General features: G+C 38.8%; 1 protein-coding gene across 3 annotated transcripts in view; it reads left to right on the top strand.

The window, feature by feature from the left end:
- The window catches only part of NAV2 (neuron navigator 2), a 417,342-nt gene that overhangs the window by 344,266 nt on the left and 49,480 nt on the right, over positions 1-23,596 (top strand). For all 3 annotated transcript variants that reach the window (XM_059722729.1, XM_059722730.1, XM_059722731.1), the window contains 5 exons: positions 3,096-3,256; positions 6,828-7,016; positions 16,816-16,868; positions 20,177-20,200; positions 20,315-20,389. In XM_059722729.1, the coding sequence (XP_059578712.1) occupies positions 3,096-3,256; positions 6,828-7,016; positions 16,816-16,868; positions 20,177-20,200; positions 20,315-20,389 (502 nt within the window). The remainder of the gene's footprint in view (positions 1-3,095; positions 3,257-6,827; positions 7,017-16,815; positions 16,869-20,176; positions 20,201-20,314; positions 20,390-23,596) is intronic.

Here is a 23,596-nt window from a genome sequence, read left to right as displayed (position 1 = left end):
CCTATGCTAAAGAATAGATGAGGATATTAGCAAGAGGAATTGGAAGCAAATTAATTTATTTAAGCATATATTTTATTTGAGTTAAAACACACACTAAGAAACCCTCCTTACAAAAGGAGAAGGCGGTGGTCCATTTGTCCATGATGTGAGAGTGCAACCCTTTAAGCATTTGCTTTTGGGAATGCTAATGGATTGATTTCACACTAAAGGTAGACTATAAGACACTTTGTAGAAACATCGAAAACTCTTATGTAAATTTTTTGTAATAAAACATCCTATATTTATATTGTGACTACATGAAAACAACTATAGTTCCTATACTTTATATAATGAAGGAACTGGTATGAGGGAATCTTTTGATTCTGAGAAATTCTTACCAATATTCACAAATAAGCAGCTGCCTGCCTGTTTTTATACACACACACACACACACACACACCCCACTCTCAAGCATTTGAAGTACATACTTTATTTTCATTTTTAAAGAGTTGCTTTTGTTCACTGTGGAGAAAGGAAATAGGAAAAACACTTTGTAAGCAGATTAAGTTCATTAGCATGGTACCAAATGCATGCATAACAATTCACACATAGCTAGGAGGCTTTTGCATGTTTTCTTAGATAGGACACATCACTTTTTCCTCTGAAAATGTGATGCAGATGTTTATACTTTTCTCTTCGTCCTGATCTTAATACTTCCCTTTTGTTCATCTCTGAAGTTCTTTTCTTTTAACTTTTCTACAGCGACCCACATCTTGATAGGAACACTTTGCCTAAGAAGGGACTCAGGTATTGGTGTTTCCACATAGTCTAACAGCTTTTGTTGTGGTTTTGGAGTTTGCTTTGTGTTTCTGTTGTGGCTGTTGGTGGTGGTGGCAGCTTTTGCAAGGGTGGCAACAACCTTTCTGTTCTTTTTTCTTTCTTTTGTTCCCCTTTTATCTCCTCAAAGAAGGCTGTTTTCGAACATGCTGCTTCTTTCATCCAATGGCTTCTCTGCTTGAACAGGAAACATGGCTTTTGCTGGCTGAATCTGAAAAGCATCTCATAAACCATCATTGGGCTTGACTTGAAAGCAATAATTTGCAGCTTTTATGGCTAGTCACTAAAGTACACGAATTCATTTTCACAACATAATTCCTGGAATCCTGAGATATATGTAAAGAAAAAACTGATTTAAATCTTCATAAATATCATAGAATGAGATTGGAAATACTAATGGTATATTCTTCTTTCTTAATGGATGTTTAGAGAGGTGATGTGTTGCCTTGATTGGGAAAACAAAACTTGACAAACATTCATGTGTGTCTGCTCTTAATACATTATGTAGATGTAGTGGATGTTGGAAATCTACTAAAAAAAGCACTGAGAATTTTCTTCCCTTCAGTAAACACAAGCCATTTTAGTGAAATTATTAACATTAAGGCTACAAATGAAATGCTTTAAGTTGGTGTAGTGGAATTTACAGACAATACCTGGCCAACTTAAAACATTTCAACTTCAGACTTGCTTAATGCTGCTTTTATGATGACTGAACTGATGGCTTCAAATTGCAGCTGCAATTTATTCTGCACTGTACACATTGTTCTCTGCAGCAGCTTTATCACACTGAGCTGAGTGCTAAAAGCATTTCATAAAATGGGATTTTTGTATAAAATGTTTCTATGACTGTCCGATGTGTCTCTAGTAAATAAAGATCCTCTCTTAAAACTGAAACATTTGAGTGCTGAAGAGGTTGGTATTAACCCTTGCTTTTTAAAATTTTAAAAGCATGTTAAAGTAAGGTAACTATTTAGGGCATCAGTCCTATAAGGTCTTACACATGTTCATGACCACAGAAATACTGAATCAGGGCCTACTATTTCAAGTTTGGGGGATAAGGGACAAGAATGTACTATTTAAAAACTCTCTTACCACACAGTGTGCATTGTTATTTCATTGTATAATGCACTTTAAAATCTTCTTAACTGATAAATAGTATATTCCTGTATAAAATGCTAACTTGGCCATCCTTACACATGGGTTAAATATTAAATTGAATTCCAAATTAATATAGCTTATGCTTTACTGGTTCATTTTTTTTAGTTGGATCAAATCTCTACTTTGGAAAAATATTAATCACTCATAACTTTATTTTATAGGATCCGATCATATATCTTAGCATAGAAGCATAAAGTAAAATCTTTTGAGCTTAATGGGGTATTATTTTGGGATGAAGAGGTCAATAAACAGTAAAGATATTTTGGATGTATTTTATATTCCTTCAGTAAAAACAAATAAGTGTAACTTATTTTACAGACAATTAACTCTAATATAGATTTGGCCATTTTAGCTTTTAAAAAATTTAAAGTATATTATCAGTTGTCGTCTGTACTCTTTGGCATTTTTATTACTGATTGAAGCAAATGCTTCCATTATGGTATATTAGACTGACATATGCATGATACCACACACTTCACATAATGTTCACAGTGCAGTAGGGATATATAGATCGGAGGTAAAATCTTGGCCAAACTAATGTCATTGTCTCTTCTGTCCAGGTCCTTTCTCTGAAAAGTAGGTTAAACAGCTCCTTTCATAATGATTTGATACCATCCCCGATTTAATATTCAGCGATCCATGTATAAGTGTTTCTATTAATCATTTTAATTATTTTTATTTATTTATTTATTTTTATTGAAAATAATAAAAATTAAATAAACCTTTTTTAAAGACCTATCTTTTAATGGCTCTTTTGGCTTAAAGCTAGTTAATGTATGCTGTGGTACTTTAGAGGTACATTGAGATGTTTAAATAATATTAAAATTTGTGGTATAAATTTGTAGTATCATTTAGTCCATTACATATATGCCTACCTATAAGTACATGCCCATTTGCCTTAAGGCTACTTGCTTAACTCCCTTACACTTATCTACTGCAGAAGCCAGAATAAAGAGATGTGTTTTTTTCAAGCCTAAGTTTGGGGTTGGAAAAAGAGCCTTAAATCAGGATTCCTTTTATACCAACTTAATCCTTAAATTCTCTCTGATTTTACTCTAAAAAAGAACGTACTTTTGAAAGAAATATGAAGGTTAGTTCTGAAACAGCCTCCGGTTTTGCAGGTACACTCCTTCATCCCAACTTCGTAGTCAAGAGGATGCAAAAGAATGGCTACGTTCACATTCAGCAGGAGGTCTGCAGGAAACTGCTGCCAATTCTCCATTTTCATCTGGCTCAAGCATAACGTCACCATCTGGTACTAGGTTCAACTTCTCCCAGCTTGGTGAGTAATTTTCTGTTATGATAACCAGCACAATATGATGTCTACCCTAAAAAGAATGTGTTGTTGAGCTTTCCATTCTTTCCACAGTCTCAAATGCCACATGTAGTTGTGGATATATCAAGCCACCACCTGGCATTCCTTCAGGAAGTATTTCCCTGGTAAATAATAAGATAGGTCTTGGAGTACCATTTTTTTGTAATACGGTCAAAAGGAGTACACCTGAAATGGCCCTGTTCATATTGAGGATGTAATCGCATGACCTTATTTAGCTATTTAAAAATTTCAAACACTACTAGATTTGGAAAAATCACAACTTTTCTTACACTACCTCTATTTTAAACTCCAAAAGTATTATCCAGTAAATGCATTCATCTTTTTTTACCATTGCATCTACTTTTCAAATGGCTTATTATAAAACCAGACAAAGTTTGATCCAAAACAATCACAGACAAACCAGTGGAATTTTAAGCTGGAATGTCTGCTATCCATTCATTTTGAAATTTTGATTAAAATAAATACACCTGTAAATGGAGGAAAATTTCAAGTTGCTTAGCAGGGGCTGTAAATTATGCTACATTTTATTGCATCCCTTAAAACAAAATAATTTAAAGTTTCCATAGTCTGGAAATTCTATCTTGTAAGAGACTTGCTTGCTTTCATCTTGAAAACAATTGCAAAGCAATTTGTAGAGGCCCAGAATTGATACATAAATCAGGACTTAGTCACGCATGTTGGAACAGATGGATTTCAAGATATTTTATATAAGAAAAATATTTTATTACTTATTAAATGTTATTATCTTTAGAGAGACATGATTATAGTTAATGGTAATAGCAGGATGATTCAGTTATTGGCTTTTACAGAAACCAATTTTAACTTGACATTTTTCTTACATTATTTTAAATATCGTATATTTTTCTTCATATTTATGCCTATATGTGTATATATGTATATGTATATAGATATATGTATAGATATGGGCTAAGCCAGGGGCCAGCACCTTATGGCCCATGAGTCAGAGCTGATCAATGGAGCAATTGGATTCAGCCCACAGAGTAGTGGTTTCAGTGGTGGTGGTGCTTTGCCCACATGTGCACTGTGTTGTGCTGCCCAAGACAGCAGGGCACTCTGCCAAGGTTGTACCATGACTGAATGGCAGAGGGAGGGCTTTAGCACCAGCCTTCCTTTAGCGCAAGCTGAGTCATTCCAGCCTGCCATGAGAAACCAATCCCAACCACTGAACTAAGCTTAGTGTGTTGCATAGGCTCTTGTACCATATTTACCCAAATACAAGACAGCCCTGAATTTAAGACAGTCCTCCCCAATAATTCAGTTTTATACATGGAAAATATATCAATTTATTATAATTTTCCATGTATGGAATCTAATTATTGGAGGATCATCTTAAATGTGTCCCTCCCAACTACTGTAGGCAGTGATGAGGGGGGCAGTAATGGGCAGGCAGAGAGGGACTAGACAGTGGGGAGGCATTGAGGGGAATGGCAATGGGGCAGAAAATGGGGGCGATAGGCAGACAAGCAGTGAGGGGGCAGGTAGTAAGGCAGGCAGTGGGAAACAGGCAGTCGAGGGAAATGTGGTAGGGCAGGTAGTGGGGTAGGTAGTGGGGGCAATAAAAGGGCAGCAGTAGAGGGAGCTGTGGGGCTAGACAATAGGGGGGCAGGTGGTAGTGGGCAGGCAGTAAGGAGGCAGTGCAGCAAGTAGTGAGAGGCAGGCAGCTTGCGCCCTGCCGCCTGTTCCCCTTCCACTTACTCCCCATTGTGCCTGCCCCCCACAGCCTCAGGCTGTCCTGATCCCCCCTGGCCTGTTCCCCCCACCCTCCCCACCTTCTACCCTCCACGCTGCTTCTGACTCCTGCGGCCTTGGGTCCCTGCCTCCCTCCCCCCCGCACCTTCTTCCCCCCCTTCCACCCCCATCACTCCACCTCCCATCCTTACCTTTGCTCTACACTGACAGGCTCCATCCTTGCTGCAGCGAGCTCTGTGCTCCAGGCTTAAGTGAGGATGAAGCCTGCTGGCATGGAGCAAAAATGAGGAGGAGTTCGACAGAGGGGCAGGTGTGGCACGTGGAGCAGACTGGGAGCTGCGCACGTAGAGGCAACGGGGGGACAGGCAGTAGTTGTATCTCTGGCTCCAGCCCCAACCCCTGCTTGTGTCTAGAGCCTCAGTGGTTGCCTGCCCCATGCTGCCTTGTGGTCAGTTGTAAGGTGAGGGGCTTTTTCCCCTATGTTACATGAGGGGAAAAAAGCCTCATCTTCTAATTGAGTAAATGAGGCATATAGTGGTCTCATTTTCACAAATACACATCTGTCATCTGGGGCACGCATTTGAAATATTGTGTTGTTCTTCATGTAGGGAGTGCATTATTGTTTGGTTTTTTTTGTTTGTTTGTTTTTATTCTGGAAAACAGCAGTCCTATAAGGAGGTACAGGCATTTAATCTAAGATGGGTGTACTGATCTCCTTGGAGACTGTGTGTGTCAGACTGTGCTTATTTTTGTGTTTTGTTGACCTGTTTTTAGTTTTTTAAATCCTCTCTATCTATATCGTAGGAAGATAATATATGCAGGAGAATGAAAACTATGCCTGTTAGTTTTCTAGCATTAGGTTGTGTACACTATCATTTGCAGAAACTTGCCTGGTCACTTATTCAATAATATCCTAGGGCAACTATTTGAGCACACTGAAAGAAACAAGCTATACATCAAGTCAAACCAATTTCAGACAAATCAACTTATAAAACAGAATTTCAAAAAGTATCTAGAGTCCTTTCCTGAAATCTCAACAAATATACTATCATGGAGCAGGGAAATATGTTGCTAATCAAGCAAAAATAAGACGGGCCCAGAAAGTAAAGATCCTGGTGCTGTGAGCTCTTTGGAATGTTTTTGAAGATCGCCCATATAGATAGGTTACAGAAGCCACAGAACTACCAGCAATTAACAAAAATGATGATGATTAAATCTGTGCTCAATAAAAGAACAAGGAGAATAATGCGGATTTGATCTGTATAGTATTTTCTGAGCCCAAGAGAGGCCTTGCAATGGAAGAACACTCCCAATGACTTTTAAGAGCAGATGCTGATCTCAGGGTCAAAACCTTGTAGATGCAAGCATAATTATTGCAATCTTTAAACCAAAAAGAAGCTGTTCTTTACTGAGGAAAAAGATTGATCATATCTCTGATGATGAATGAGTCCAAGATGCATAGAGAATGTAGTAACATGCACAAAAACTAAGCGTCAGTAGGCTAGAAGGGTAGGATTTAGCATTAAGTCTTCAAACTGATGTCTTTCTATCTGATGGACTTCAGGAGATGGGGGTGGGAGGTGTGGATGATTCATCTTCTGGTTTGATTGCAAAAAGGCACAAAGCCCTGTATTACAGCTGACATTGTCTATATAGTCCTAGAATTAATTTATAGGACTTTGAGAAGGAAAAAATGTGAGATACATAGGTAGGAATGTATATTTGATTAGAAGAAAATAATACTTTTGGTAGCTGCACGAGAAATGGATGTATGAACTTCCTGTTTTGTTATTTTTTTTCTTTCTAGCGAGCCCTACTACTGCAGCCCAGATGAGCTTGTCAAATCCGACCATGCTACGGACACACAGCCTTTCCAATGCAGATGGTCCTTATGATCCCTACAGTGACACACGTTTCCGGAACAGTTCAATGTCACTGGATGAGAAAAGCAGAACTATGAGTCGCTCTGGGTCATTCCGCGATGGCTTTGAAGAAGGTAAGCAAAGCTTGTGAAGGAAATCATAATGGGCTGGATATCATTTCCAATGAAAGCACTGGAAAGAAATCCTAACTTCAGTAGGAATGCAATCAGACCAAGGGCCAGAACATATGATCAGCGTAATCCTACTAATTAAGTTGGCCAAAATTGAATTAAAAATATGTCAAATTATTTTGTTATACCAGCTTTGAAATTGGAGAGTGGGAATCCAAGGCAGTAGCCAAAGCACATTGACATGAATGAAAACATTCCTACTAGGTTCAATTATCTTTGAATTAGGCCTATAAAATACAAGTCATTATGAAAAGGAAAACAAGCAAGCAATGAGAATTTTGCTGATTTTTATGCAGACTGAGATCAATTGCTAGTCAGGTGTCAGAGTGCTATTTAACTAGAGACATTTGTGGAAGCAAAAAGATAGTATATTTTAGTGATGGAATTTCAAACAAGGTGTAATTTTAGGGAGCGTTTTTGTGTTTAAACCTGAGCAGTTAGTTCATAACCTATTATTATAGGCTAACATAATTTTCTTTTTTTGCTTTACCCCATTAACCTGCTTTTCAGTACCAACTAAGTGTGTGTGCTTATTTTCTTCTGTAATGTAGTGGTGTAAAACTATAATATAAGAAATTTATGATACCAGCATGCAATGAGATGTCTCATATTTTGAAGCGTAAGAAAAAGTGAAGGGCATACTTATTAAAAAATTGCTATTTTTGCCATAGCAGGGTTAATATTGGAGCAAAAGTGGTGCAACGTAAGAGTGAGATTGTAAAGAGAAAAATGTTTTTGCAGTATTGCAATACAAGCATATTAGGTTGTAGTCACCTGGTCACTTGAAAACAGTTACAAATCATTGGAGTGCTGTGGCATGTTAAAGTTAGTGTGTATTAAGGTTAAGATACCATGTTTTTCTCATATACCCTATACCTTTTACCAAACAAAACCCCTGCTGAAAATCAAAGTGAACACTATATGCCAAGAAATACAGTAATGATGTTTTGCGGCTAGCCACTGCAGAAAGCAGTGGGCAAGTCACTAGCCCTGGGTGCTTCCTGGGGAGCCTGTACTACAACACTGCTGCAGAGAGTCTGTCCCCGCTGGACTTGCAGACAGCTCACAGCAGCTCTGGTCATATAGTAGGCAGATGGGTTGCTTCTGGCTTGCAGTAGTCCCGTTCAGAGAGCAAGGAGTCCTGGCCAAAGCAGGTAAGCTTATGCCCCCATGCCCTCCATTGGCCATATATACCATATTCTCCCCTCCCTCCTCCTTCTCACTCTGGCAGGGTGCCAGACAAGATTGCTTCTTCACCTCTGATTCTCCCACCTGTACTCCCATCCTTTCACTTAAAAGGCTACTTCAGCTGTTGAGTGAGTAGCAACAAGTAGCTTAATGGAGCAGTGATAGGCTGCTGCTGTTTCACTATTGGCCACAGTAGGGGTGCATCTTACTTTATATTAAATTACTTATTTGCAAGGAAAAATATTTCATTTTCTTCATTCTGCCTTCCCAAAACAAGGTGTATGTTATATCTGAAAAAGTACATTAATCCTTACCTGAAAGGGAGGAACTTTGCAACACCGTCATGGCACTTAACACACACAAAACTGCTTGAACTTGCATTTGCTCACATTTTAACTACAGTTAGCAAGTGTTAAGTGTGACACCAGCCTTATCTTCTAAAAGTTTACAATTAAATTCTATGCATTTTAATATAAAATGTCACTTTGCAAAATGGACAGTTTTGTTCCTGTTGGTATATGGTAGCACGAAGAATATGTACATGAGCAGGTGTCAGCTTGAAAAAATCAGATCGTATGTAGATATTTTAAAAATTTTTGAAAGTATATTTGAAGCTGTACATAGAGCTATTTACAATTCTGCCATCGGAACACTAAAATAGATTGCATTGTGGTGTGGGTTTTTTCTTTTCATTGCCAAGATATTGTTAAAAATCTTAGAGAAGTTTAGTAAGTACCAAATTAATTAAAATTGAAGGCAAAATAGAAAGTGTCAGAAAAAACTTTTCATTTGTGAATTACTCTTCTCCTATCATAAATCACTTTTATTAAGGCATCACCTCATAATGACCTTCCTGCTTCTGCTCCTCCATTTGTAATCTCTTGAATTGATCACAGGGGTCACATAAGAACCAAGCATGGTTCTCTCTGCTCAGTACTTGCAGATTTTGGGAACTAAGACTAAACACAGGAGTCTAACTTGAGTAACTTGTCTTGCTTTGCAGATCTTCCACCACATCCATCTCTGCTTTTTTGATGTTCAGTGTTCCTCTAGCCCAATTTAGGGAAGCACTTAAGTATATAATTCATTCCATCACTATAGAGGGAATCACATAAGCACATGCTATATTTAAGTCTCATTGTTCTCAGAAGAACTTAAGCATGCACTTAATTTTAAACAGGTACATAAGTGATTTCTTGAAATAAGAATGTTTTCCTGAAGCAGGGCCTCTGTGCGTATGTCAGCAGTGTAAATAATTGACGTAAATCAGATTGTTGTTTTATGATCAGTTAATCTGAATGTATTTAATCTGGAAACAAATTGTCTTCAAAGGCCATTTCTGTTAAATATCTTGGATGGAATTCCAAATAGCTTTTGTAAACGACCATACCTAGTTCTAAAAATATGTCTAGACTTCTTTAAAATATAAGCTTACTCATTAACTCATGCCTGAAAAAGGAACCTTAGTAAATACGGGAGGAAATAATCCTTTGCTTAGAAAAGAATAGGTAACTTTAATCTTGTAATGGGTGACACCAGCCTTAGTTTTCTAGGATATTACAATTAAGTTCTATTCGCTTTGCAAAATGGACAGTTTTGTTCCTGTTGATATATGGCACCATGAATATGTGTATGAGCAGGTATCAGCTAGAAGAAAGCAGATCATATGTAGGTATTTTCAATTTTTTTTTTAAGTATATTTGAAACTGTACATAGAGAGTTATTTACAATTCTGCCATTGGAACACTAAAATAAATAAGATTGTGGTCATCTATTATGGACAGCCGGGGCTATCCAATCAGCTGGGTGTACAACAAGTGGGATAATTGAATCTCTCAGGAAGGGAAATTCTGTTATGAAGAATTTAGGGCTAATTCTCCATTGAATTAATCCAAAAAGTGGATTTAATGATGATGCTGAATTCCTCAGCATTAACTGAATTTGAGAGAGGTTGAGGATAACTAGTATAAATCAGGGAGTTCTCACTGTTCTACAGTATTCAACACTATGTAGTTGTACAAACTGACACAGTTTGTGAAGGCCTGCTGTCATTCACCTCAGGTATCAGATGATTCAAGTGATGTTCAGTACTTTGCTGAAATTCAAGACAGGCACAAACCCATTCCTCCAAGCAATGTCCATTTTAGGAATCATACTGGCACTGGCTGGGCTTCCCCAGATGCCACAGCTCTATCTTCTGTGAGACAGCAGTGGGCAGGGAATAAAATTCATTGTTACAAGTGGATAGTACACTGATTTCCATTCCATTTTGCCTTTTGTTGCATGAAATATCTCTTCTTTCAGTCAATAAGCAATTGATAAATTCTTCCTCACTGTGCTGCTTTCTCTCTCAACGTTAAAATTGTTGTTTGCTCCCGTTGTACTTGGCCTTGGTGAGGCCACAGCTGGCGTACTGCATCCAGTTTTGGGCTCCACAATTCAAAAAGAATGTGGAGAAGCTTGAGAGGATGCAGAGGAGAGCCACATGCATGATCAGAGGTCAGGGAAACAGACCTTATAACGGGAGGCTGAGAGCCATGGGACTCTTCAGCCTGGAAAAGTGCAGGCTCAGGGGTGATCTGGTGGCCACCTATAAGTTTATCAGGGGTGCTCATCAGGATCTGGGGGAACGTCTGTTCACCAGAGCACCCCAAGGGATGACAAGATCAAACGGTCACAAACTCTGCTGCAACCAATTCAGGCTGGACATAAGAAAGAACTTCTTCACTGTCCAAGCCCCCATGGTTTGGAACAGACTGCCACCGGAGGCAGTTCAAGCACCCACTTTGAACACCTTCAAGACACATTTGGATGCTTATCTTGCTTGGATCCTATGATCCCTGCTGACTTCCTGCCCCTGGGGCAGAGGACTGGACTCAATGGTCCTCCGGGGTCCCTTCCAGCCCAAATGTCTATGAAGTCTATGAAGTCTAGCATATGTATTTATGGTATTTAAATTGGCTGCTACAAAACATTTTGCATTGGGAGACTGCATGTAAATACATGTTAACCACAGAAAACAAGTATTAGAGGATCCTGTCAAGGGATCGCTGCCTCCAGGCCCCCTGACCAGCCATAAAGTAACCATTTAGTAAGTAAGAAAAGTATCGAACTGTATAAACAAGATTTAGTGACTTAGCAGTGTTGTTTTATAAGGCTGCAATCTAGATCCCAAAAGAATATATGTCAAGCTCAAGCCAAGCTAAAGCCAAGTTGTGTGTTCTTTATTTTTCCTTTTGCTTGTTTGTATTTTTGCTAGAAGTTTGGCAGATTGTTGCATAAACTCTACTGTGGTGCACCCTTTATTCCAGGTACACTGTAAGAGCCAGACTGTGGCCCTGCCTTTTCATAATACAGAAGCCTAAGGAGTAAACCCTTCATTATCTGCCTCTGTACAGTTCCCCATCTCTGTTGTAGGCATGAAAGGAGGGAAAGAATGCAGCAGCTGCACACCTGATATTATCTCCCTCCCCCTTATCCAGGTGGGCTGAGATGGACAGAGCCTTTGTTCCTCTCCTTCCCCTCAAAATTCTGGTTCATGCAGCTGTGTAGGTAGAGCAGGAGCATTTGTTATCTGCTACTGATAAGAGTCAGCAGATTGCTATTCCCCAAGAGCAAAGAGAAGGCAAGAACAAGGAGGGTACAAACACGGAATGAGTGGTGGTTAGCTGTGTTAGTCTGAAAGCAGGCAGCAGATAGGGCATGGTGGCACCTTAGAGACTGACTCAAAGGCATGAGCTTCTGTAAGTATATCTGACGAAGCGGACTGTTGCCTACGAAAACACCTGCCTTTCTGAACCAGTCAGACAAGGCTCTTTAGGTGAATCTGATATCTTTTATTAGACCAACTTAGACAGTTGGGAAAAAAATTTATTAGCAAGCTTTCAGGTTTAAAAACCCTTTGTCAGACTGAAGAAGCCTTTGCAGTTGGTGTGTGCTCTTCCTGGATGGAATGAAAAGTAAAGAAGCCAGAGGCTGGGCTGGTATGCATACAAGACAGGCAGTCAGTGATGATGTAAATTGAGGAGTCAGTGGGTGAGAGACAGGCTGGGGGGAGGCGGGGGGGAGAGAGAAGGGGGATGAATGTAGCAGGTAAATAGTGGAGAGGTACCTGGGGAGTCAGGTGTCAGGCAGGTTATAACGTGTCATAAATCCAATGTCTATAGTCCATGATTTTTTGTATCCAGGAGGTTGATGAAGTGAAGTTCATAGGCTCGTCTGTGAAAAGTGTTTTCTAAATTCCCTTTGAGGATTAGAACTGAGAGATTGAAGAGAGAGTGCTTTTCTTGTGAGAAATGTGCCCCCATAGGTAATTTGGTATTCTTGTCTTCCTGGTGTGTGTTCATTCTGATGCGCAATTGTTGTTTGGTCTCTCCTACGTATTTTCCATCAGGGCACTTGGTGCATTGGATGAGATATGTTACATTTCTGGAGATGCAGCTGTAAGATCTGGGAATACTGATGGCTCTGTTGTGGGGTGTAGTAATAATGGGGGGTGGTGGAGATGTGTTGGCAGGTTTTGCATTTCTTGTCATGGCACGGTCTGGATCCATTTGGTGTGTTCTGGGCCATAGGAAGTTTGCTTCTGGTGATGAGGTGAGTGAGGTTCGGTGCTTGTTTGAAGGCTAGAATGGGTGGTTCTCTTTAAGAATAGGGTCTCTTTCTAGTATGGGTTGCAATTGTTTGAGGATTTTCTGTATGAGTTTGAGGGAGGGGTGCTATGTCATAACCAGCAGTGTGCGATTCTTGGGGGGGTTTCTTCTGTACTGCAGCAGTTCTTCACTTAGTATCCGGGTGGCTCTTTCAACCTACACCCCTTTCTGAACCAGTCAATCTCTAAGGTACCACTTTTGCCTAAGGATGAAATCACATCTGTCCAAGGCAGCTTCGGAGGTGGTCTTCCTGAGCATGTCATCCTTTGTCAGGAAGAGAATCAAAGGGACGATCTAATCCTAAGGATCTCAGAGAGGGAATTTTAATTGATTGAAAATACTGCCAAATGATAAATGGTGGCTGTGGGGATTTTGCTGTTTTTTGTGTTGGTGTAGTTTTAACTTTATACAAAAGCCACCCTAGATATTGCTTGCGTCTTTTGCTTTACTGTCAGCACAGAAGACTATCAATGCAAGAGCTCATCTTTTACATTTGTACACTAGAGGAGATTTGGTAGGTGATTACAGTGAAATGGCAGATCTTCTAAAAGTTTCTTGGCAGAAGCATGTAGGGTCAAATAAGAGAGTTTGAAACTTACCATATTTACTTGAATATAACATCATTCCCCAATAGTTAGATTCTATAAATAGAAAATGTATCAATTTGTTGTAATTTCCCAGGTGTAGAATCTGATTAGTTGAGAGTTGTCTTTAATTCATTCACTTCCCACTAGTGCAGTACGGAAAATAATGGCTGGGTGTGCTAGGTGACCTCCTTGCTTTCTGCCTCCCTACTTCTTCTGCATGTAGCCCCTCACTGTCAAACCCTGCTCAGGCTCTGTTCTCTCCCAAAGCATAATATGAAAGTGAGATGCACGTGACAGTAAAGACAGGTGGGGAGGGAGAAGGGGAAGGAACAAAGGGAAGGCCAGAAGCTGCAGAGGGAGGCAGGAGACTGCTATGGGTCTGACTCTGGCACTGACTCTGACTGCTAAAAGTTTCAGCATAGGAACTCCGGAAACACATGTCTGAGCACTACTTTTGTACTTACTAATACATAGTACAACATGTACATATTAGTCCAAAGCCAAAAGACTCAAGCCGTATTATACAGTTCATTGGAATTGACCCCAGCATAGTCAACAGTGTTTCAAGCCACCATGACCCCACAGCCTAGCACTTTGCATGTACTCTAGATACTGCCCACAAAGGATCTACATGCTAATTAGCCCCGCAGTGGCCCCCCAATTACATGTTCTTGTCATAAGTCCTGGACCCTCCAAAAATGTATATGCAGATGAGGCTCGGGGCTGCCTGGCCCATCTCCACCCCGTACAGTGTGAGGCAATACGAATCACATACGACAGGCTGAGAGAGGGGGTGACAGAGCCTCTGCTTTACAGAAGTTTGGTGATGTTTGCCAGACATTTAAGGCTGGTGAAGAAACAGGAATCATTGGAAATAGGAAAGGAAGGTGCTGCTCAACTGTGGGAGCAAAGAGGAAGTCAAAATGTATTAGATGTAGTGGTTTACCATGACTTGAAAAAAATTCAGATCTAAGGAGGACTGAGCACAATCAGCACTGTATTTTACTAAGGTAGGCCTAGTCTTGTGGTAGGTTCATGACCACTAAGGTGGTTTTCCTACTGGCTGAGGAAAACCATCAACATGGCAGGGGGTAGTACTCTGACCAAGGTAATGCATAGTTAGCCTCCCACTTTCACTTCCAGTGGGAATATCTCAGCTCTACGCTAACTTTATGGGAGGCTTCTCCCTTGTTTGCTCCTGTGGCCATGCAGCTGTGGACAAGAGAAACTTGGCGTCATCCAAACCCCAAGCTTCTGGGCTTGGGCCTGCACATAGGCTGCCTGCCAAAGGATTTGGAAGCATCTGAAGCCCCAGGTGCGAATGGATGATGTTTGCTGGTACTAGGGCCACATACGGTTCTTGAATGACTCACGGATTTGGGATTGATTTGGCTGATTTGACTTGGAACACAAAAAATTTTCCTTAAAAAAAAGGTTCCCATCAGTGTGTCTTCCCAATATAGGTCAGCTGTTTTTTGAGCATGCTCATCATGGGTTGTATTCAGTCAACCTCATAGTTGCTTTCCATGATTGAACACATGCTGCTTCTAGATCAGTGTAATGATAGTGTGATTAATAGAGGGTGGGGAGGCTGGTATGTGAATATAAGACAAGGAGCCTTTCTCCTCATGCTGATTAGGGGGGAAAACCCTTGTCTTATATTTGAGTAAATACACTATGTAGGAACCTACTTAACATGCAGGGAGACCAAGCCATTTTTGTGGCTTTGTCCTGGTACAAAAACCCCATTTTGCAGGCATTTCACAGTGACCCCACCTCTTGATGCTGATTGGCAGAGAGGCCTTGCCCTTCAGCACAGATTAGTGAAGAGGCCCCGGGGGGAGGAGAAATGAGGGGGCAGCTACTATCTTGACTGCTGGCTGCCCTTTGTCCAGCCCCTTCCCTCAGCACTGATTGGTGGGGAGGCCTGAGAAGGGGCAGTCCCCTTTGTGCCGCCTCACAGCCTGCCTGGGAGGGGAAGACTTAATAAAAAAAAATACTTTTATTAAGTTTTTTTCCCATGGATTTCATGGGCAACCCTGGATTTCACAATTTCCACAAAATCCACAAAACTGATTTTTGGTAGATCCCTAGCAAGTTTTGAGGGTTTTTTATTAAATGTATATCATGTGTATAAAAACTAAAATGAAGGAATTTCATTTCTATATACAAAAAATAGAAAAAAAGGTATTTTTCTATAAGTTCCAAGAGCAGAAATTGAAATGTTTTAGGTAGCATATAATGTGCATAAAATTGTGCTTCATATGATCCCAACGTATACTCAGTAATAATCAATTTAAGAAGCAATTTATAGATCCACATATTAACTGAAGTATATTTGAGTGTAAAAGCCATTTGAAATAGATGGTTTTCCTGGAGTAAACTTGTGGAAATGTTTTCACTCATTTTCTTTTTCTAGAGCAGGGCTGTCCAACCTGTGAACAGGCGGGTGCCCCATACCATCCATGCTCCATAGAGTGCATGCCATATGTGCCATATGCTGCATGACATGACCCCCCTGTAAAGCAAATGACCCCTGCCATGGACCTCCCTCTTCCACTGCCATGGTCCAGTCCAACCCTGTTCTAGAGGAAGTTCAAGAACAGAAGAACAGTGCTAGGGTTTAAAAAAAAATACTTGCTAAAGAACTGAAAACGAAGTCTTTTTCTGTATTGTTCATGCCTTAGGTTAGTTTTTGGTTTTTGTTTTTAAGCTGATAGATTCCTTAAATTCTATCTCTTTTCAACATTTATTCTTTTTAAACTTTAGGCAGGCCACCTGGTGAAAATAAGCTACTGGTAGTTTGGTTTAGTTTAGTAAGTTTCTATTAATTTCAGTTCAATTTCCTTTGCAGTACATTGAGTTTTTAATTTTTGAGTGGTGCATCCTCCAGAGAAGTGTTTGTATCCAAAACCTTTATGAAACCATGTTTGTATTTACTCTATTAATATTATGTTTTATAAAACATATTACACAATAAAAATGTATGGCAATTGCTGCCTAGCATTGTCTCTTTCAAGTTGAATATATTATGGTACAGTAAACTACACTTTCCATCATATAGTTTATTTCTACATTAAAAGCACTTTGTGACACTACCCTTTATAACTGTTTTTGATATTTTGCAAAAAAATTGACTTGAAGTAATATAATTGAGTTGAAGGTGGATGATGATATTTTTCTTCGGTAACTGGGGAAATATGTTCTCAGTAGGTTGGTGGTCTATAGTGAAAGAAATAATTCTGATTCACTTTGTAATTACTGTATCTGTACAGCAAACAACTAATCTATGTGTTTATTTTCTCTCCTATTTAGTGCATGGGTCCTCTCTCTCTCTGGTGTCTAGTACATCCTCTATTTATTCAACTGTGAGTATAATGAAATTTAAACCTTCAATTAGAATGTTATAAAAATGTAATATTCAGCATTATTTCACATTTGTATTTATTGGAACCAAATTATATAATTGATTGGTCCTAACATACTAAAATTGCTCTTGCTGTTTAGGGAGGAAACATGGTTTGTTTCCTGTAAATATAGAAGTTATTTTGTTATGTAAATAAGGTCTTTTTCTCTTTGTAAGGTGCTAATAGATATTTATCACAGCATTCTTATACAGTGATAGACCTTAATGGCCCAGAATCAGCAGTTAGTCTCTTGAATCAGTGGACTGCAACTGCTCTATGTAGGTCTTGATTACAAAGGACCATAATGACTGTAAGGAAACTTGATCTTTTTTGCTGACAACACCAACATTGACTTAGTAGATAAACAGAAGGCAAGGTAGATTTGTACCTTATAAACTAACCTAAGTAGATATACAGTTGTAGATAAAGCCATTTCGGTCTGGTAGTTCAGTGATTTGCCAGTTAAGAAAACTCTAAGTAGGGCTTAATGGAATGAGTTTTAATGATTACAAAAGAGCTATTACTGCTTATTATGCCAAGAATCTTTGGTTTAAAAGTGTCTTAATTGCATAGTCACTTAATAAACTGACACTGAAAAGAAGCTCTAATGGAGTTTTTAGGATACTAACATTTTAACATGTAGCATATTTGCATTTTTTAATGCTGTCATTCTGATGTGAACTGCTTTTCTATGTAACATTTAAGATCTGTTGAATTAAAGTGCATCTATACTGCAGCTCAGAGCTGTAATTGCATCATGTGTAGACATATCCATACTAGCTTTAATGAGACTCAGACAGGTACATATAGCAATGAATCTGGGTCAGGAGGGGTTCAGCAAGACCTGAACAAACCTGCCCAGAACCCTGGCTAAAAACTCAGAAGCTGAATCCTGAGCTGCCATGACACTGCTGTTGTTAGTACTTGCGCTAGTTAACTTGGGGTCAGCTCAGATGTGTCTACACGTGATTAAAATAGAGACATAACGTTAAGTATATCAGTCTATAAACATCAACTGATACTCATGCCTTTTAAAAAGAAACAGTGGGCAACAATGAGATACTAAAGTTAATCTTCTATTAACGTAAATTAAAACTTCAAATTGGTATGAAAATATGATGCAACCATACATGCAATCCATATTCAGCCTATGCAAGATCATGTTTAACTGTGTGCATGAAGAAAAGCATGCCAGTCCATCAAAGTAATTACTATTGTTAAATTATCTTGCAAATCTTTTTGTTAGTTGACTATTTCATGCCAGGGGAAGTAGAAAGCCCTTGATCATAATAAAGGATTGCAAGCATCACCTTTCTACCTATGGTACCTAGAGCAACTGAACTATTCCAAGTCACAAAAGATAACATGTTGGAAGGATGCAGAATACACCATTTTTCTAGGCTGTTGTTCTAATAATTCTACAAGGCACTGGGAGCAGCCCCAGTTACTAGGTTCTGTTTTTTACTCTCTTTTTCTAAACCAGTCATTCTTAACCTGGGGTGCCTTGAGATTGTTTCAAGGGTGCCACTGGCTGCCACACATTAACACTGTTAGGTTTACAAATATGATTCACAAGATAAACTCAGAGATTTCAAATAGAAGTTCATAGTTGTGGCCTACCTGAGTTCTTTGCAAAAGAAAACCTGTTCTATTATTTTTCTGCAGTTAAAGAGCTAAAACTAAGGGTTGCCATTTTCCAAAGGATGTCTGAAGTCATCCAGGGGTGCTTTGAGGTGCTAAAAAAGTTAAAAACCACTGGTCTAAGCCGTGATGATATCTAATAACGTAGATTAATGTGTACAATTTTAATGATGACTGGTACTGGAGATGTTTACAAAATGACAGAGCTGCTTAATTTTTAATCTACCACATACTTTCCTTTAGCAACCGACTTTGGTTAGTAACTACCTTTTTTAGTTGTCACAACTTTACCAAGCTAGCCACCATGGAAAATAATGTAATGGTCATTCGATTAGTAATCTCGGATAGCAACTAGTCACCTACACCGTAGCACTTGGATACCTCCCAACTGTTAACAAGTTTTTCCTCATGTTACATTGTTGTATTAGTACCATGCACTTGAACTGAGGTTCACAAAAAAATTGTCATTCAACCAAGGTCACACAGATTCTGGGTCAGTACCAGGAACTGAACCTAGATTTCTTGGATTTTAATCCAGTTCCTAGATCAGTAGACCACCCTTAGTATAAACTTTGTTTTACTTGCAACCTTAAGCATGAGAGCTGATTAGAACTTGAGTTTTCCCACGGTTCTAGCTCAGCTACAGAAGTTTACATATTGGGTAAAGGAACCAGAGCACATGACTGCCCACTTGTACACAGGGGACAATATACTAGGCAAGTAGCCCTTGCTCTTTCAGTCTCTCCCTTTGCTGGATTGTTGTGAGGCTGTTCTGGAATAGATGCAGAATACTCATTCATGCAGCCATGCAGGATTGAGTCACTACCTTGTCCTGACACCACTAACCTCCAAACCCAGGCATTTATAGGGTATTAAAAAATAAAGTCAATCAAACCAGTCTTTTGTGGCCGGAAGTGTTGAAAGCCACAGAAAAGCACATAGGGCACTGACAGCTTAGGTTCCCCATACAACAGCAGCCCCTCCTCAGGGTTTGAATGTTATCCTTATCCTCAAATACTTTTATTAGGTGCCATCAGAAACATTCACCAAAGAGTATAATATAACTTAAGAGTGAAATACTGAAGACCCCAAAAATGAGGTGTTTTTAGTTTTGTTTCTGTTTAATCAAATACATCTAAATTTACTGGAAATAGCAGATGTCGCAACATTTTGCTGTTTTGTTTCCAGAGAAAAATATTCAGAATTTGAAAATCTAAAAAGTTACTTTTGTAAAGAAAAGTATTTACATAAAAACACCGTTTTTCCAGTGTTTCATGAATGTAAACTTTTGGAACACCTACTTATAAATGTTCCTAGAAATCTTCACAAAAATAGGTACTCTTTTCAGGGTCCTATAATGGAATGGTCCTTGTTTTAGTTTTCATGACCTAACAGAAATAATTTCAAGTATATAGAAGTAATGCATGTATGTTATGAGTTCTCAGTGGTAAACGTAATGGTCATCAATGTAGGTACTTGTGTGAGTAAAGTTAGCTACATGCATATATGTTTACAGGATCTGGTCTTAAATAAAGAATCCTGTTTGAGTTCTAAATGTAATAAATTTGATGTTTAATAGTTACGAACTATTGTAAGTTATGTTTTTTTTCCTGATTTTTCCTTTGCAGCCTGAAGAAAAATGCCAGTCAGAGGTAAGAACCAATTTATGTTTTTTAAACAAAAAACTTTTTTGCATAATTACTTTACTCTTATAACTTTGTAGATCATGGTACAATTATGGTGCTCTCTTAAAATATGATATTTAGATTCGCAAGCTACGAAGAGAGTTGGATGCATCCCAAGAGAAGGTGTCAGCTCTGACAACTCAACTGACTGCCAACGTAAGTACAATTTGATAAAATGGAGATTGATATGTAGTGTATTTAATGCATAAATCATCTTGCAAGCTTTCCTAACAAGCAAAAATATCTCCAGTTTATAATGGTACATTCTGATCACAAGTTCATTTTAAAAAGAAATATATGCATTTTGGGCCACTCAAAATGTGTTGTTTCTTTTGTACAGTATAGCACGCACAGGCTTGATTAATTCTAAAATAGAGTTCTTGGAGCCTGGCTTCTCTTCATAAACTTGTGACATGACATTCATGTGCATGGGCCAGAAAGGTCATAAATTGCAGATCAGAGGTATATTGAGTTAGTGTATTGCATTTTCTCATAGTATAAAAACAATGGTCTGGTAGCATGGACAGGCAGAAGTGCCCCACAAAAGGACAGTGAAACCAGTTTAAAGCGCTGTCTAAGGCAGTGGTTCTCAACCTTTTTTTGTACCAGGATGCATTTGTAAACATCAATGGCCAGTCCCAACCCAGTGCCTCTCACTCCCGGGCACAGTGGAACTCTGCCAGCCTGCAAGGGAAAAGCCATGGTTTCCCACATTTCTCCTTTAAAGAAAATCAGTTTTTAAAGTTTGTTTGCAACCCTTTCACATATTCTTGTCAGCCACTTTTAGGTTGCGACCCACAGATTGTGGAACACTGATCTAAGGAACATAAGACATTTGTAACAATGTTTTCACTTGCTTGCCCTGAGGACCCTACATTGCTGTGAAATGGTATAAATAGTCTTACACAAGGAAGCTTTCCAAACTAGAAAGCATTGGGTTTAATTCCACTTGAGTCAACACTGTGTGTGACCCTTGTTCAGTCTTTTTGACCTTTGGTGCCTCTGTCAGATGTAGTTGAAATGTGGGTTAAATAAAGAGGCAGCTCACTGTAAAACAAGTAATTCCAATATAAACAAACTACAAATGAATAGTGACTATTTTAAGATCATAATTGTATTTGAGGTTGTAGGAATGGGTGAGTAAGGTTACTGAAGAGGAAATTCCTGGACATTGGCTCTTGAATGAGTAAAATAGTAAAGACACCGGGGGATGGTTTGACCTGAGTCATGACTTCCACCACAGAATGGAAAATAAAAGTAGGTTTAATCAGCATGTTGGTGCAGACATAAGTGCCAGCTTTTAAAATAGGGAAACCAACAAAATGGTTAATAGATAAGCTGAGGAATGAATAAGGCTACATTTAGTACTTCTGTCACTCTTCAACATTCCAATGCTGATGGGGGGAAAAACAAATGCCAATAGTAAAATTGTTACATTTACCATATAAATGCAAAGAACCCTGAATGCATTAGAAGTTTTCACTCATTCCACTTCTTACATATCTTTTTAAACCTCACTCAACATGTAAGGCTTTGCTGTCTTAAATGTTGCCCAGATCTTACTTGTAGTTCTCTTACATCAATTTTTTGGCTAATTGGCTATTCATGAAGGAAACCAGCTTCAGCTCTTTAAAGAAAAGACCTTTACCAGACACAGGTCTTCATGTCAATTCAGTTTGGCTATAACCTTCTTTATTGCAGTGTCTGTCTACTTTGCAGGCTGATCTTGAAGAATAATCTCAAAGTAGTGGTATCTTTAAGGCCATAATTACTCCCTCTATTAAAAAGCTATTCAGAATTCATGGAGTTCACTGGCAAGGAGAAAGAACGTGTTTTCTCAGAAACATCTAAGTCCAAAACATTCCTGCATTGTACCTATGGTTTCATATTTGGAACAAACTGTCATTTAAGTTAACACTGTATTTTTATATTTTATAAAATCAACATTTCCTACTTGGTACTTTTGCTTTCATGTTCTCCAGAGTGAATATAGTACTGTTGTAATGTGCCACATTCCTGGTCATTGGGGATAAAGTTGCTGATTTTTCCATAAAAGTGGTATAGCTGAGTTATTTTGTCAGGGTCTCAGGACTAGCTGACAGCCAGAACCTATCCCAGTTGGGGCAATGAGGTAATAGCTGGAAGAGCTAGACTCCTTGGGATTGATTACTGGGAAGTGTTCCCAGGTATTTGGGCTCTTATTAGCCATAGGACTCTGGCTGGGAAATGTGCATTCTTTCTTGCTTCTGATGTTCAGCTGGTCTTCTAGATCCTGTTACTTCTGGTACTTGGCCATTTTCCTGGTTTCTGCCACTGGTTTCAGCCTTTGGCTTGCTTTCTGGCTCCGGCCTCTGGACCACCCATGTCCTGATCTATTATAGGTGGTCCCTTACATACTGGCAGTGCAGATTTCTCCAAATTGCCTCATCTTTGAATGACGACTCCTTGCCATGGAAAACTGTTTTATTTCCAATGTCCAGTCAACTTTAGGTACATTTCCAGTGCTATGTCTGCAGACAGACACTGGAACGTTGAAGCAGATCAACTGAAAGTGCAGAATCTAAGGCACTCGCATATCACACTTTAGCTTGGGTAACTTGACTTCACACCTTTAGTTGATTTGCTTTAAACTTTTGGAAAGTAACATCAAGGGTGCCAATTGTGGTGGCACTTTAATGAAAATAAATCCTTCAGACAAGGAAGTGAATTAAGTCCAACTAATCCTTTCACCTATACTTCTCTAAACAGTTTCCCACATAGCAATAACTTTTGGTTACCTGCTCAGGTTTTGAAGCACAATTGGTCCCATCATGCCATTTACCTAATTTTTTTTACTTGCCCAAATATGTGAAATTAGATTTTTCATTGTTACTGAAAATAGTTGTGTTTTTTTTTAAACAGAAAATAGTAAAGACTGTTTTTGAAATAAACATTTTGGTTTTCTAGTGCATGTACTGGTCATTAAACTTGTTTTATTTTCTGCCATTTTTCTCACAGTCTCAGCCCTGTTTATTTTTATAGGGGCTGATGGGAATGAGAGCCACATATGTTGTGTTATTGTACTATTCATGTTTGTTTTCATTGTGAACGTGAGAACGGTTATCTAGAATAAGTTGGCTATGTGCTGATGATGAACAAGTCTGGAATAGCTATGTGAAATATTTCACCATCCTGTATATAAACAGATGAGAGAATGATGTTTTGTACTGAGAAAATTTAAAGTATATATTGCATTTTTTTAACTCAATCATTGTGGCAGAGATTAGGTAAAAATATAGTCAATATTATATACCATTTTGACATAGCACAGCAAAAAATGGTTCTTCTCTCGTATTCTTCTCTCACATTACTTCATTCTTATTA

This window comes from Alligator mississippiensis, chromosome 2 (genome assembly GCF_030867095.1).
Source record: "Alligator mississippiensis isolate rAllMis1 chromosome 2, rAllMis1, whole genome shotgun sequence".
NCBI classification, from domain to species: Eukaryota; Metazoa; Chordata; order Crocodylia; family Alligatoridae; genus Alligator; species Alligator mississippiensis.
Note: the sequence above shows the minus strand (reverse complement) of the source record. Positions and strands in the feature narration are given on the sequence as shown.